We start from the raw sequence: 15,961 nt of genomic DNA on the forward strand, positions 1-15,961 counted from the left end.
TAGATTAATTATATTGTATATTACAAAATAAATGAGGGGCGCCTGGGTGGCTCAGTCAGTTAAGCGTCCGACTTCAGCTCAGGTCATGATCTCATGGTTTGTGAGTTCCAGCCTTGTATTGGGCTCTGTGCTGACAGCTCGGAGCCTGGAGCCTACTTCAGATTCTGTGTTTCCCTCTCTGTCTGCCCCTACCCCGCTCGCACTCTGTCTCTCTCTCTCCAAAATAAATAAACATTTAAAAAATTATAAAAAAATGCTACATGTATATGTGTATATGTACCTGCATAGAAAAAATTTGGGGGAATTCACCGAAATTTGATAGTGACTGTCTCTGCTGGGTCAGAGTATGTGTGACTTTTAATTTCTTCTTCACACTTTTATGTATTTTCCAAAATTTCTAAAATTTGAAAACATGTTTTTCTGTTATAATTAGAAAAGGGAAGGTCACTTTCATAAGGTGGGGAAGTACTTAGGTTTATGAGAAGGCGAGTGCTGTTCCATGGGGAATTTCCACCAAAAATTGAGAAATACCTCTGGAATGGAGTACCTGGAATTTACATTGGGCCTTCCGAGTGCTCACTTCACTCTTGACCACAAGAGGGTGCAAGGAATCAAAGTAAATGCAAAGCTAAATGTGCTAGTGGGCACTGGGTTTGGGGTTTGCGTGTCAGGGTGATGAACTCTGTCCTCCTCTTGCTCTCCAGAGCTTTATCCAAATTCTTCACAAGGTTGTGAACACAGTTATGAATCCTATCGGATTGGATGGTGTGTCTGGGGGCTTCCCTACCAAAGTCAAAGCCTATGTTGAAGGTCGAAAGGGCACCATCAAATCTTTGCAAATTGTCTATATGAGGAAACCAGTGTTGTCAATGTACCACATGTAGATTAGGGTACAGCCTGGCTGACACAACCTGCAAGTTATTTCATCTTAACCACTATATCACATTTCCATAAAGGATAATACAGGGAAAAGGTGACATAGTCCTACAGCTGTATATAATCCAAATATGGCAACAGGCAGTGTTCCCTGTGATTTTATTTTTTGGTGAATATACACCTGTGTTTCATGCAGTTTGCTATGTCTGGGAATGGACTTCAGCTAGCAAGCTGTGTAGTGTGGTATAGTGGAAAAAATAAACTTTGGAGCCAGAAAACTGATGTTCAAATCCTATATCTGCAACTCACTAGCCATGTGACCTAGGCAAATTACTTGACCTCTGTGAACTTCAGTGTCTTCACCCCCCTACACCCACCCAGTATTAAACTGGTCAAATGGGGCCCAGCCAGAGGGCTCCAGCCACACAGACAGCTTACTTTGGCCAAAGTTATGAGGCAGCTTGGACCACATCCAGGGTATATACAGAGTAGGAGCCTGGACAGAGAAGGCTAGATCACATTCAGTGAGTCAGATACTTCACAACACCCGGGGAGATGGAGTAACCAGATGAAGACACCCTGGAAGAGTGACTCTAAGGGGGAGGGATACCAGAACTGGGCGGGCCTCCTGGAGAATACCCTGGGGAAATTCACAGCAAGTAGCTTATCCCCTCCAGAAGGGGATTCCAGAGTTCATGTGTGCAGAGCTCATCGGTAGCCATTCTTTTTTACTAGTGTCACTAAGATGTAATTGACATACAACATCATGTAACCTTAAGGAGTACAATGTGATTATTTGATTCACATATATGTAGCAAATATTTACCACAATAAGGCTAGTTAACCTATCCTTTATCTTACATAATTATCTTCTTGTTGTTGCTGTGGTGGGAACATTAAAGCTCTACTTTCATAGCAACTTCTACATACACAGCACGGTATTGTTAGCTATAGCCACTATAGCCATACATTTTTCAAAATGTGCTTCTTCAGAATTGAGACTCCAGGCAGATTTGGGGTCTCCTAATGCAGTTGGACTGACCCCTGCCCCCGAACTTTTGAGGGAAAAGAATCAGACCCAGTTTGGTCTAGATCAAAAGATGGCAGAACCCGCTTTGTCATGGGCTGAGGGCAACCAAAAGTCTGAAAGGGCCTCAAGAAGTCAGTTGTAGACTCTCTAGAAATGGAAATATCATTCAGTTAAAAAAAACAAAAAAACAAGCGACATCAAAATCTGACACACGTGGTCAATAGACCTCAGCTGGGGAACATGGCGGCATGGACAAAAGGACATCCTAGTCACAGAGCCACAGCAGCAGTGACACAGTTCACCCAAACATACACACGTCCTCTTCTCAGTTCATTGGCTCCTTCACTGACCGATGATGGGAGCTGTTACGCTTTCCAGCTGATAGGTATTGCCACAGGGGCAGCTTCTTTTTCATGTTTTCTTGCCTTTTCATAGTAGCATTTGTTGTCACACTCCCCTGCCCCCCACGTTTTGTGCAATGTGATATGTCGGTGACAACCTGGCATGGGGGAGGAAGAGTATTGCCATGGTCTGAATGCTTGCATCCTCTCCAAATTCTTACATAGAAATCTTAATGCCTGATGTGACAGGTTTAGGAGGTGGGGGCTTTTGGGGAGTGCTTAGGGCATGAGGATGAAGTCTTCATGAATGGGATTGTGTCCTTATAAGGGAGATCCCAGAGAACTTCCTCTCTCGTTCTACCACGTGAGGAGACAGCTGTTCATAAACCAGGACCCAGGCCTGAACCTGACGTTGTGGGCACCCTGACTTTGGACTTCCAGACTCCAGAACTGTGAGAGATGAATTTCTGTTGTTTAGAAGCCCCCCAGTCTGTGGTATTTTTGTTGTAGCAGCCTGAACGGACTAAGACAAGTACCTGGGAACAGGGCGGGACAGATAGGCATTATTTGGGTTTATGAAGTCACACACAACCTCATCTAATTTTTTTAAGTAAAAAGCAAATGAAGGCAGAGAATATCCTTGAAGAAGGAAGCTCGTGGATTCTTGGAGCTGCTTCTAGCTGGGTGCCTGGAACGAAGTCGGGAGAGTTCTGAGGCTGTTGCTGCAAGAAAAGGGAGTCCCCAGCACCTCCTTGAGGGTAGACTCCAAAGGGGGTGATTCACACAGACTAGCATCCAAACAGTCTCCTGGAGCTGAGCAACATGGTGGCCAGGGACCCCCCTGTAAACTCCCAGAACACTGGCCTGTAAGAGGCTCTCGGAAAGATGAGGAGGTTAGCTGGGAGATGATGTGACCAAGCCAAGGCCACACAGTCAGTGAAGAGGCCAGGACCCCATCTCCCTGGCTTCCGCCTTAATGCCTCCAGCGCTGCCCCCATGCTTAGCTGCAAGACATCTGACAGGCGACTCCTCAGCTGTTACAAGTGGTTTGCTTTACCTTCTGACCTCAGGTAACTAAACCGTAACGTTTACAGCAACTCTTTGATTATATCCTGCAATCTCTGTCTCCTCTCAACATGCCCTTCTCATCTTTTATTTTATTGAACATTTCCTGTGAGATTCTGCCAAAGACCTGCTTGTTTCAGTTACTTTGATTTTCTTTTAAGGAAAGCAAAATTTATGGAAATCAAACTGGTTTTGACACAGGAGCCATAGCAAATAAAAATTTCCATTCCTAAGTGACTATAAATCACGGGTTCTGACACTCTGCCTTTGACTTGAACTAGAGCAGCTGTCATTCCGGAGGATACAGGTGTCTGCTCCCACACACCAGCCCGCAGTACTTCCCGGACAAACAACGTGAGTCACCCACGGAGCGGCAGGTGACCTACAGAGCCGAAGCTGGGGCCCTTGGGGGTTTCTCTGGGAATTTTCACTTCTTCTAAACTCAGTCCCTCGTGCTCCATCTGAATGTTCTTTTGGCCCAGATGCTCGTTGTGGAAGTAAGAGAATCAGCTTGAGATTTTCAGTGAACCCCAAATCCTTGTCAGAGGGTGTCAAGATGGCAGCATCTCGGCCAAAAGTGTGTGTGAGGGTTTCTTTGTTCTGCGGCTGACAGAGCTCCTGGTGTCTCTCTGAGAGGCAGCCACAGCCTCTGCAAGGTCCTTGCTGCCGCAGTCTGAGTGTGTGTGCTTTGGTGCCCTGACCTAAGAGCAGGGAAAATGTCTTTTAAGCAGGAACGTTTGTAAAGCTGTCCCCTCCCTCCTTCCCTCTCCCTGCCATCCTCTTCCCGCTGCCCCATCATCTCTAATCCCCAGATGACTAAGATGAACCCTTGCAGTAAACGCTGCCACAGGGGCATCTCCTTTCAGTTGCTGGCATCCCAACTGAGGCATGCTGTGATTATGAACGAGCCAGTGGCCTTGGCAGATTTGAAAATATGCCAAAAGCTACTTTCCAGGCAGATGTCACGTACTTAATTTCCTCAAAATTGCTCTGGCTTTTTAGGAGATATAGAAATAGTGGCCCTGTTGCCAAATGAGGCCCGAGGTTAGGGGAGATTCTTCCTTGATGAATTGGTGGAACAAAGATCTGTGGAGAGCCTGCCACGGAAGGGCTGTGTGTCATGCTGGGTACTGAAGTTTATGTGACACTGGAAAGTTCTGGCCTGGAAAAGAGGTAAAAGACACGTATTTGGAGTGTTGAGTGCCAGTGACTGCCCCAGGCCCTTACACATGTTTTCACACATCGAACCCTCAAAATGTCATCATTATGGAGGAGGGCTAGCCAGCTTCCAGCAGGGGATACTGCAGCCTGGAAAGATGAAGTAACTTGCCCAGCACCACAAAGTTACTCCACATTCATTTAAAAATTTTTTCATGTTTATTTTATTTTTGAGACAGAGAGAGAGAGTGAGTGGGGGAGGGACAGAGAGGGAGACACAGAATCTGAAGCAGCTCCAGGCTCTGAGCTGTCAGCACAGAGCCCGACGCGGGGCTCGAAGTTGTGAACCATGAGATCATGGCCTGAGTCGAAGTCAGACACCCAACTGATTGCGCCATCCAGGCGCCCCACTATATATCCATTTATTTGTGCATTCATCTATCACATCAAAATTGTGTGGGGCTTCTCTTGAGTGCCGGGCACTCCAGGCATGAGGATATCAAGATGAATTAGCTGTGGGCCTGCCTTCACAGAGCTTATCATCTGGCTGTAGACACAAATAAGTAGACAAAAGAGCTTTGTAAGTGCCATGATAGGTAGAGGGATGCACAGGGGAGGTGGGTGTGGTGGGGACACAGGAGAAGCCAGCGTTGTGATTGATTCAGGCCAGTCTGACCCCAAATCTTGTACTCAGTGCAGAGAGACACAGACACAGACATGTGTGCTTTTCTGTCCTATTCCATGCCTATTTGTAACCACCCCCCCCCCCCCCCCCCGGTGTCTGATGTCTGCATCCTTCCTCCCTCTGTCTGTGGGAGGCAGATGGAGAGCGTCACTCCTGGAAAACACCTCGATATTAGATACCCAGCAAAAACTTGATGACCTGGATAGCTTTTCCCATGACCAACTGTCACCCTGCCGCCCCTAACTTGCTTTTCACCCTGAATTCTCTGCTTTAGTGCTGCCACAGACCACCCGGGGTGTGAGATTAGAACTGGCCGGCTCTCTCAGCTCCTCCCTTCCCACTGGCTCCCTACCTCCCACATCTGATGACAGAGGTTCAACTTCAAAACCCCACCCTTTGCTTGGTCCTCATCACCACTGTGCCACTGCCTTACATTGGACTTCCTCCTCATCATGTGGGAATTGCAACTGAGACCTGAGTGATGGCCCAGTGTCCCCTTTCACCCACTACAACTATTGTTCCACGTGGCCACCACCACTGCCTTCTCAAAAAGGAATTTAGGTCATGCCATTTTCAAGCTTACATATCTCCGATGACTTTGCACGTAAGTTAAATCCAGTTTTCTTTGCATGGTGTATCAGGTTCCTCATAGTGTAGCCTCATCTTGTCCTTTACCACCTGCCTCAGGCAAACACAATCTCTCCCTGGAGCTGAGACACACCTCCCTGCCCCTCCACACACTTCACCCCCTTAGCCTGGGGTGAGACCATCCTCTGCTTCTCAGCCCAGGAAACTCCTACTCATCCCACAAAACCCAGCTCCAATATTACCTCCTCTGTAGATGCATTTCTTTATTTCTCTAGAGGGTCTAGTCATGCCATCCCCTGTGATCCTCCAGCCATACATTTATGCCTTTATCTTAGCACTTGTTACAATATATTGGAATCATCCCTAGATATATATGTATCTTCTGACTGGACACTGGTTCCTCAGGGCCAAGGATTGTGTTTTATTTATTCCCAACATCTAACCACAGGGTCTGCTACATACGAAGTGCTCAATGAATATTTCTGCTGTGTTACAAGATTTCCCATCAGCCCTTTTGTCTGTGTTTATTGCCAGAGGCCTTTGGTACCCTGATATTCTCTCTTCAGTTAGGTAACAGGAAGCAGAGATCCCCAGCAGAGAGGGAACCCTGGGGCTCTCTCCTTTATCCTTGGTCATAATTGTCCAACTTCAAAATAAATCCTGTAACACACCTAGTCATCAGGCTTATCATAACTATCAAAGGGTGTTTGATGTTTTCAGTTGAAGCAAAAAAAAAAAAAAAAAAAAAAAAAAAAAAGGCATCCTTGCAGAAGAAGTAGCTCCTTCTTGTACTACATGAGTGGTGGACAAGCAGCCCCAACACAAGGGAGAGAGCTGAGGAAAGGAAGCCTCAGCTCACCTGCTGCTAAATGGTACCAAGCCATTACTCGGGACTGGAAATGTTCCCATTGTACAGCGTGTTGAGATACATTTCAATGGGCTGGGGTTCTGGAGGAAGACCCAGCAATACCAAGATTGCCATTTATGGCTTAGAAACGATGCATTTTTAGATTTGTCGTTGTTGTTGTTTTATTTTTAAGTAATCTCTACACCCAATGTGGGACTCGAACCCACAACCCGAAGATCAAGAGGCCCATGCTCCAGTGCCCGAGCCAGCCAGGCATACCTGCATTTTTAGATTTTAAACGGCACCTCTCACCTGAGGTACCAGCATGGGTCTACACTGAGAACAACGAAACAAGGAGTGAGAAAAAAGAATGTTTTGGCCCAGATCTGGATTGTTCCACTGCTAAAATACTTAGGCAGTGATTACAGGTCTAAATGATTTGACTTCTCTAACAGTCTGGCTGAAAAAAGAAAAAATGAGACACCAAGGGATGAAGAAGATGTTTTCAAAAATTCAAACTAGGAAAAATTGAAAATGAATAACATTCCATCTGAAATGTCCTAGAGACCTGGAGACCTGTTCTGCTTGAGTCAATTTTTTTTAACTTAAAAAATATATATATATTTATTTTGAGAGAGTGTGCACACATGCATGCATATGCATGGGGGGTGGGGCGGGAGGCAGAGAGAGAGAGAATTCCAAGATGTCAGCGCAGAGCCCGATGTGGGGTTTGATCTCACGAACTGTGAGATCATGATCTGAGCTGAAATCAGCAGCCAGACACTTAACTGATCCACACAGGCACCCCGCTCAAGTCAGTTTAACCAATGCAATACAAAGTAAGTAAATACATTGCACATAAAATGCATCCAGAGCTTCCTATTGAATTGTATGAATGTGCATAAAATAGACTTTCTGTGGTTGCCCCCATCATCAAGTAATAGGAGAGGAGGGTTGTTATAAATCTCATTGTTTTCCTAATTAAATAACCGTAGCCTCAAACAGTTCAATTTTCAGTTTAAGGAGGATTATTTTCCAATTGACATTTAATTGGAACAGGTGCCATTATGCTCACAGCTTTTAAGCCATTGGGATTTTTACATCTGGATGCCAGAGCTAATCAGAAGGCATTTTCTCTCTTTTCTATCTGTCTTCACTATCTGAAGCAGAGTTTAAAGCTTCTCAGGATATTTTGTAACTCATTAGTTTTTGGCATCCTTGACGGCATATTGGCCAAATGATTCATTCTTTCTTTGAGCACAATTAGCCGTGAAAACAGATCTGAGAACAGACTCCCTCCACCCCCAAAGGATTATTGAAGGTAGGAAATGCAGGTGATTATCAGAGTTTGCCTTTGATACAGACATCCTGCTCTTCTGCTAACCCTTTGAACTAACTTTGATATGCAATAATTAAGAGGGACTCAACCCCTGGAGGAGAAGCCGCTGTGGCCCTGCCTCTCCTCTCCCTCTATTGAGTCCTTGTTTTGAACTATTGATCAAACAGATCTGAAGGGATTTGTTGAAGCCTGTGTGGGGTAAGGAGGAAGGAAATGAAGGAGGAGGGAGGGAGGTGGAGAGAGATGAGGGGGGCACATCTGGTATAAATCGTTTCAGAAGGAATCTGCTGGTTAGACCTCACTCATCCTATTTCACACACCTTTCTTAGACAAAGATTTGTTTTTCCTTCAGGAAAAGCAGTTACAGACGACTTGCAGGGTTTCCATTTTGGCAAAAGCTCTATTGTAGGTTTATTGCCGCCCAGTCTGGAGAACGCGGAGAGAGCTGAGAAGGTCAAGGTGATTGAAGGATGGCGGTGGTGGTCTTGCTGGGGCTCAGCTGGTTCTGTGCCCCCCTGAGTGCTCTGGTTTTGGACTTCAACAACATCAAGAGCTCTGCCGACGTGCACGGGGCTCGGAAGGTAAAGTTCAACTAGGGAGCAGGGGGCAGTTCACTCGGGTAAGACTCACCGAGGTGCTAGCTGGCAAATGGGTGCAGTGATTGATGGGACTCACTTGAGAAAAGAAATCAAATAGGAATGGCACAAATACCCATATTATATTTAATTAAACTGTAGCACAGCTTCTAGAGGTAACAGATATAAATCAAAAATCTCATAACCATCTATAAGACACACATGGGAAGACATTTTCTTCCACTTACAGAAAGAGCGTAAGAAAATTAAATCCTGAGTTTTAAAAGTAGGACAACTTTTTAGGACAATTTTTCGAACACGAGCAACCTGTGCAACACATAGGTTTCTTCATTGGAAACTTGGTCTCTCCTTTGTGGGAGAAAACCAATTATATTGAAAAATTAAGGTGCCACCTAAGGTTTGTCCCTTCATTCAAAGTGCCACTGTGATTTGGCTTACTCCATCTCCCACTTTGAATTAAAAGTCATCCTACATCTTGTTGGATTGCCCGGCCTGTGACAAGTTTTTCCCTACAGGGTTCACAGTGCTTGTCTGACAAGGACTGCAGTTCCAGAAAATTCTGCCTCAAGCCTCAAGATGAGAGACCATTCTGTGCTACATGTCGCGGGTTACGAAGGAGGTGCCAACGTAATGCCATGTGCTGCCCTGGAACACTGTGCATGAATGGTAAGCTGTCATAAACCCCTGTGGGACTGCTCTGCCCCAGTGAACAGTGGCTTTAGACTGAAGACAGCATCTGAATCTCATGCACTAGAATATTCCAAGATAGGCACTCTTTAAAGATTTCCTGGATTTATACTTGAAGTAATTTATGCAGCTGCCTTTTCTTAATGCAACAAAATAGTTTATTTCCTGGCAACAATTTTTGCCAACAACCTAGAGATAATGATTTTCAAGGAAAGGTTCAAGTTGGAACCTTACAAATTCTTTCATTTTCACTTGGATTCCACTTATTACTTAACCACTTTCTTTACCATATGCACATGTAAATATTTAGTGCATATGTCTCAGAAATCTTGAAAGTTATATATAAACTGAAGGCAGAGGTACTGCCAAACTATGTAACAGTATGATAATTAGCATGTCTGTGGTTCTAGTCCTTGAAGTTAATAACTCGAACTACATCTGGTTGTTGCTCAGATGTTTGTACTACAATGGAAGATGCAACCCCAATATTGGAAAGACAGATGGATGACCAAGATGATATAGAAACAAAAGGAACAACTGAGCATCCAATTCAGGAAAACAAACCCAAAAGAAAGCCAAATATTAAGAAACCACAAGGCGGGAAGGGTAAGAGAAGCATTCTGAGCACTCTTTTTTTATTTTAAAGAAAAACATTTCCAGGGCGCCTGGGTGGCTCAGTTGATTAAGCATCCAACTTCGGTTCAAGTCATGATCTCGCAGTTCGTGAGTTTGAGCCCCGCATCTGGCTCTGTGCTGACAGCTCAGAGCCTGGAGCCTGCTTTGGATTCTGTCTCCCTCTCTCTCTCTGCCCCCCCCCCCCCCCCCCGCTTGTTCTCTCTCTCTCTCTCTCTCAAAACTAAATAAACATTAAAGAAAAACATTTACTCCCCCTAGCCCTTTAAGGATAGGCTGAAACTGACTTGATTAGTCTCCACTCCAGAAACACATAGGGAGTATGTCTTGTTTCTCATCTCTTTCTGTAAGCAGCTATGGAGATCATGCAGGGAGTAACATAAGGCAGTCAGCAAGAGGACAGGGGAATAGCCATAATAATGAACTGGTTAGCAAGAAGATTTTTAATTGAATTTTACACACGTATCTTTTTATAGTCTGTAATTTAACAAATGGCAGTTTCCCTTTCTAGATCCTCAGGATAAAAAATGAAGAGAAAAAAGAGAAATGAAAGTAAATGCATTAACTTTTTATTCTCAAACAAAATACAAACCACTAAAATGAAGCTTTTTACAAAATTGTAGTCTCAAATTCCAATCTGTGACAGAAATTAAGTAGAATGTTTGAAAGCAGTGAATTGGCCATTCTTGTGTCTTCAGGTTAACAGGCCCTTTTATAAGTAATGGTCTTTATGCCAGGATAAATCCCATTAAAAAAAAAAAAAAAAACACTGATAAGGGATGCTTATTTCATTCCTCAAGACTGGAAATCCCATCTTCCTTTGAAAATGTTTTAACTTTATAAAACAAATTCTATTAGGTAGGGCTGAAATTTCCATTTCATATACTTTTAGTAGATCTAGCTCTGGGAGACCTGCATGCTCTTTTTATTCTTCCTTTGTGGCCTTCAGTTCTATATCCCACACCTTTACCCCAGCGATAACCCCCTCACGTGCCACTTTCCCCACTTTTGCTGCAGCCCTTACAAATCTTGTTACAGGACAAGAGGGAGAAAGATGCCTTAGAACTTTGGACTGTGGAGCTGGACTCTGCTGTGCTCGTCATTTCTGGACTAAAATTTGTAAGCCAGTTCTATTGGAGGGACAGGTCTGCTCTAGGAGAGGGCATAAAGATACCGCTCAGGCTCCAGAAATCTTCCAGCGCTGTGACTGTGGTCCTGGACTAGTATGTCGAAATCAAGTGACCGGCAACCAACAACACACACGGTTAAGAGTATGCCAAAAAATCTAAAAAACTAAATACTTCAAAATAAAGACAACTCCTTATTGTATTCAAACAGAAATCTCAGACATTAATTTAAAAAATCTTTCCCATACAAGGGTGCCTGGGTGGCTCAGTTGGTTAAGTTGGTTTCGGCTCAGGTTGTGATCTCGCAATTAGCTGGATTGAGTCCCGCCTTGGGCTCTGTGCTGACGCTGCGGAGCTTGCCTGCGATTCTCTCTGCCCCTCTCTGCCCCTCCCCATTTCATGCTCTCTCAAAAGAAATAAACTTAAAATAAAAAACTTTCCATACATATATCCCTGAAAATCAAATCTTGTAGCAACTGAGATAGACTGAGTCAGAGCACTGCAATGTGCTGCCTTGTGGTGAATGAAAACCAGCTTTGGCTTTTTGTCTATTTCTGCAGGAAAGAAATGTGATTCCACAAAAGAAAAGTTTAATTTGATCTAGTGACTCAATTAGTTCAAATAAATCTTTATTTCATTTCCAGTGAAATTCTGGTACCCGACAGTAGCTTGGGGGACAAAAGTGAAGGTTTCTGCAGTTAATTCTTGTATCTTACTGGCAAAAAACTATCACAGTAAATTAAGGAAAAAAAATTATATTAAAATCCCTCATTTATTTTCTTTCATTTCTTGTCAGGGAAATATCACTTCACTACAAAATAATTTGGTTAATAAATAAATAAGATTCGGGTGCCTGGGTGGATCAGTCAGTTCAGCGTCAGACTTTGGCTCAGGTAGTGATCTCGCAGTTCATGATTCTCAGCCCTATATCGGGCTCTGTGCTGACAGCTCAGAGCCTGGAACCTGCTTCAAAAGTCTGTGTCTCTCTTTCTCTCTCCCCCTCTCCCATTGATGCTCTGTCTTTCTCTCTATCAAAAATAAACATTAAAAAAAAAAAACAGAAATAAGATTCAAAAGGTAATATTTTATGTGGATATAGTCCTTTGCAAGTTACAAAGCATTTGCATGCATTGTTTTCAATAGCTTTACTTAAACACTTGATAACTTTTTACATTTTATATTTATATAACTTTTAATTATATAAATTAATCTAATTTATATTACATTAACTTATATTATTAAATTATATTAATTTACTATATAGATTATATAATTTCAAAGCTAAGGTCTTCAAGGAGTGTTTTTACTTATATGTTTGACCATTTGAACTTAAAAAGTTACCTTGGAGGAAAACTAGAGCAAATAAGTGAAATTTTTGTTTGTTTGAATTTGAAGAGGCCATATTTTGTACATACAGGTGCATATTGTAAGTGGTTTTGCTTAGGTAAGTTCTTTCTGATGAATTACAACCGATTTCAGATTTAAGAGATAAACCTATACTTAGGTCTTAAGTATATATGACAAAATTGAATGTGGGGGCCAAGCCAACCAAAGAAAATAATTACATTTATGAAGGTCCCTAATTTCTAAAAAACACTGAACCATCTTCCAGTGACCAGTCTCTGGTGTATCCTGAGTAATTGTAATTAGTAAATAGGAGGGAAAGGTGGTAGGGTAATGTGGCTTATACAGCATAAGGGCAAAAAAAATGGGAAAATAAAAATTCCCATTGAACACTGCTAACATCTCATCTCTTCATTCTTTCCACTAAATCCTTAGTAAAGTGTGATCGCACATGTTAACATGATATGCTATTTCCTAATAAAATCAGAATAAGATTCTCTGATAATAGTAAGAGAGGCTTTATTGACTACAGTGCAAGCTAAAGCATGAAGAAGAAATAATCACTTAAAAACACCAAAGACCCTTACATAGCAAAGGTTAAGAAATAAATTAAGACTCCTGTTGAGTTGAGCTGTGTCTGGGAAGAACAGGCCTCATTCACTTCGATCCTTGGGTTCTCGGTATTTCCACTGGATGTAGTCAAAGATGTCTTTCTCACTATCCACTGGCAGAGGCTCTCCAGCAACTCCTAAAAGTACAGAGAGAAAAGAAACTTACCTACAAGCCAGTTTTGGAATTTGGTTATGAGGGTGCAAGGAAGACAGCTGTATGGGGCTCACTTTCAGAAGAAAAAGAAAATGGTAACCAAGTCACCAAAAAATGATATTGACTGCCCCACCCCCCATCCTCCCACATGGCTTATGTTTGAGCTCTGTCACATATACTAATCGTCCTACAAAAGTAACCTGAGCATCCCAACTGGAGCCACTGAAATCCTAATTCATGATTTCCTTCTCTGCTGGATCTCCACTAGAGCTCCCATGTATCATATGAAATACTCTAGTTTCCTTTGCATCTTAAAATATGGTCTCTGGACTAGCAGTACGGGAATCACCTGGAAGCTTACTAGAAATGCAGAATCTTGGGCCCCCCTATTAGAGTCTTCATTTAATGAGGTCCCAATGTGGCTCATACACATGTTTACACGCGAGAAGCACTGCCCTTGTCTACCAGGGAAGAAAGTTCTATTTTATACTTTGAAGACAAAATGACAAAATCTTCATTTTCCTAGTAGAGAATAGTAAACCACACAGTGGTGAGATATCAACAAGTACAGATTAAGCAATTCTTACTCTTTAAACTTTTCATTTATTAATTTTATTTTTGATTACTCTCTATATCCAACATGTAGCTCGAACCCACAACTCTGAGTAAGAATTGCACACTGCACTGACTGAACCAGCCAGGTGCCCCTAAACTTCTTTTGTTATTTAAAAATCTTTTTTAAAGTAAGCTCTACGCCCAATGTGGGGTATGAACTCACCACCCTGACATCAAGAGTTGCATGCTCTACCGACTGAGCCAGCCAGGCGCCCCAACTCTTTAAACTTTAAAAGGCAAGTGGTTGGGGCGCCTGGGTGGCGCAGTCGGTTAAGCGTCCGACTTCAGCCAGGTCACGATCTCGCGGTCCGGGAGTTCGAGCCCCGCGTCGGGCTCTGGGCTGATGGCTCAGAGCCTGGAGCCTGTTTCCGATTCTGTGTCTCCCTCTCTCTCTGCCCCTCCCCCGTTCATGCTCTGTCTCTCTCTGTCCCAAAAATAAATAAACGTGAAAAAAAAATTTTTTTAAATAAATAAAAAAAAAAAAAAAAAAAAAAAAATTAAAAGGCAAGTGGCCAAAGCTACCAAGGTTGGCCTGATACTAAAAGCAATGATACCTGGGTACTTCAGAAGTCTTGGAGATACATCAAAAACAAACAAACCCACTTTAAACCAGTAAGATTTTTTTTTTGCGGACCATCACATTAATACATTCTAATAAAGCTAGAAATAACTTTGGCCATCATGGGCTTCAAATGAGGGCTTGATAGCACGTATGGATTAAAGACCCTTTTGTTGCCTAAGGGACTCATAATACAAAGAAACTACAATTAACTGGCATAATTACTTAAAGGCTTTTTTGAGGAATCAAAGTTGCTAAACCAATATATATCTGAAAATAACTTTCTCTCCAGATGACTGGGATTATCTCTAATGCACACACAAATACCCACCAGTGACTCCCAAGGGACGGATTGTGTATTCATTGATTGTGAAGCCCTTTTCTAGGGCATGAGCTCTCATATTCTTATTGAAAATATCACTCCCAGTGAAATAGAGAACACCACAGTAATACTGATCCTTGGGTATCAACCTAAAATAAATAAATAAACAAATCTTTGACCACACATTTCAAATCTAGCAAAAATAGGACTCTTATAATCAATAAGGCACAAAACACTTAAAATAAGTCTATGTGGTTTAATAACCTAAGGAGGAGACTATCATTAGGTAGACTGTTCAAATTCCTCCGACGTTGCAGTTAGTCTAGGTTTCAGTAAACTATGCTCTGGCAAGCGGTGTGGAGAAACGAAAAGCAGTATCACTTATTATAACCAACGTTCCTCCGGCAGGAAACTACTTTTGAGTTGTGGAAGGCATCATGGTGAGATGCAAATCTAGAGAAAATAGATTAGATTCTGTAGACAGTTGTTATTCTTTACATATTTTCAGGCTGCACACTGTCTATAGCAGGAACATACAACCCTTCAGAATGAAAAGGGGTTCTAGACATTTATATGAATTCCAAGATATACAGAAGACAAAGGAAAGAGAAAAGAAGGGAAAATTTAATAGGTCAGCAACAAATTTTGAGTAATACCTTATATCAATTCTCCTGTGTGGATACTCCTTTTCATCATTTTTACTGGGAAGCTGGCAAACACCCTAAAATGGATATTTCAAAGAATGCTTAAAGACGTTTTCAAACTTCAGGCTTAATTTCAGTATTATGATGTTAAATGTGAGGTTTCTGCTTTAAGTGCAAGCAGTTTTAGAATTCTCAGCACTTTTAGGGATGCCTGGATGGCTCAGTTGGTTAAGCTACCGACTACAGCTCAGGTCATGATCTCGTGGTCCCTGGGTTCGAGCCTCACGTCGGGCTCTGTGTTGACAGCTCAGAGCCTGGAGCCTGCTTCGGATTCTGTCTCTCTCTTTCTCTCTCTGCCCCTCCCCCACTCACACTCTGTATCTCTCTCTCAAAAATAAATAAACCTTAAAAAAAAAAAAAAGAATTTTAAGCACTTTTAGTTGGACTTTCTATGTGCTGTCTATTGCTACTTTCCTATTATACTTTGTGGCAAATAAAGAAGTACATGGAACAGCAGGCAAGGATTCTAGGTATGAGGATTTGGCCTTCATAGGATTCTAAACGAGAAGCTAACCAGGGAAAGCATCAAACATGAAAGACACAGACCAAAACAGATAAAAGCAATTTGGAAGAAACAATCACTATTCGGGAGAACACAAAGAGCTATGAGTAGTATTCTCAGATTACAGAAAATATTCCATCCATGAAGTAGGGGCAGAATACCATAGAAAACAAAACAC

At 42.5% G+C, this 15,961-nt stretch overlaps 2 protein-coding genes across 3 annotated transcripts in view; one reads left to right on the forward strand and one right to left on the reverse strand.

Moving 5' to 3' along the window:
• The first annotated feature begins 7,655 nt into the window (after window positions 1–7,655).
• DKK4 (dickkopf WNT signaling pathway inhibitor 4) lies at window positions 7,656–11,134 on the forward strand. The gene is made up of 4 exons (XM_045459101.1): window positions 7,656–8,510; window positions 9,041–9,191; window positions 9,666–9,818; window positions 10,884–11,134. The coding sequence occupies exons 1-4, from the start codon at window positions 8,400–8,402 to the stop codon at window positions 11,132–11,134; spliced, it is 666 nt and encodes a 221-aa protein (XP_045315057.1). The 5' UTR covers window positions 7,656–8,399.
• Window positions 11,135–12,818: 1,684 nt separating this feature from the next.
• The window catches only part of POLB (DNA polymerase beta), a 31,089-nt gene continuing 27,946 nt past the window's right edge, over window positions 12,819–15,961 (reverse strand). For both annotated transcript variants that reach the window (XM_045459126.1, XM_045459115.1), the window contains 3 exons: window positions 15,234–15,298; window positions 14,587–14,726; window positions 12,819–13,064 (listed from right to left, as the gene is read on the reverse strand). In XM_045459126.1, the coding sequence (XP_045315082.1) occupies window positions 12,970–13,064; window positions 14,587–14,726; window positions 15,234–15,298 (300 nt within the window). In that variant the 3' untranslated portion in view covers window positions 12,819–12,969. The remainder of the gene's footprint in view (window positions 13,065–14,586; window positions 14,727–15,233; window positions 15,299–15,961) is intronic.

Source organism: Leopardus geoffroyi, chromosome B1 (genome assembly GCF_018350155.1).
Source record: "Leopardus geoffroyi isolate Oge1 chromosome B1, O.geoffroyi_Oge1_pat1.0, whole genome shotgun sequence".
Taxonomy (NCBI): domain Eukaryota; kingdom Metazoa; phylum Chordata; class Mammalia; order Carnivora; family Felidae; genus Leopardus; species Leopardus geoffroyi.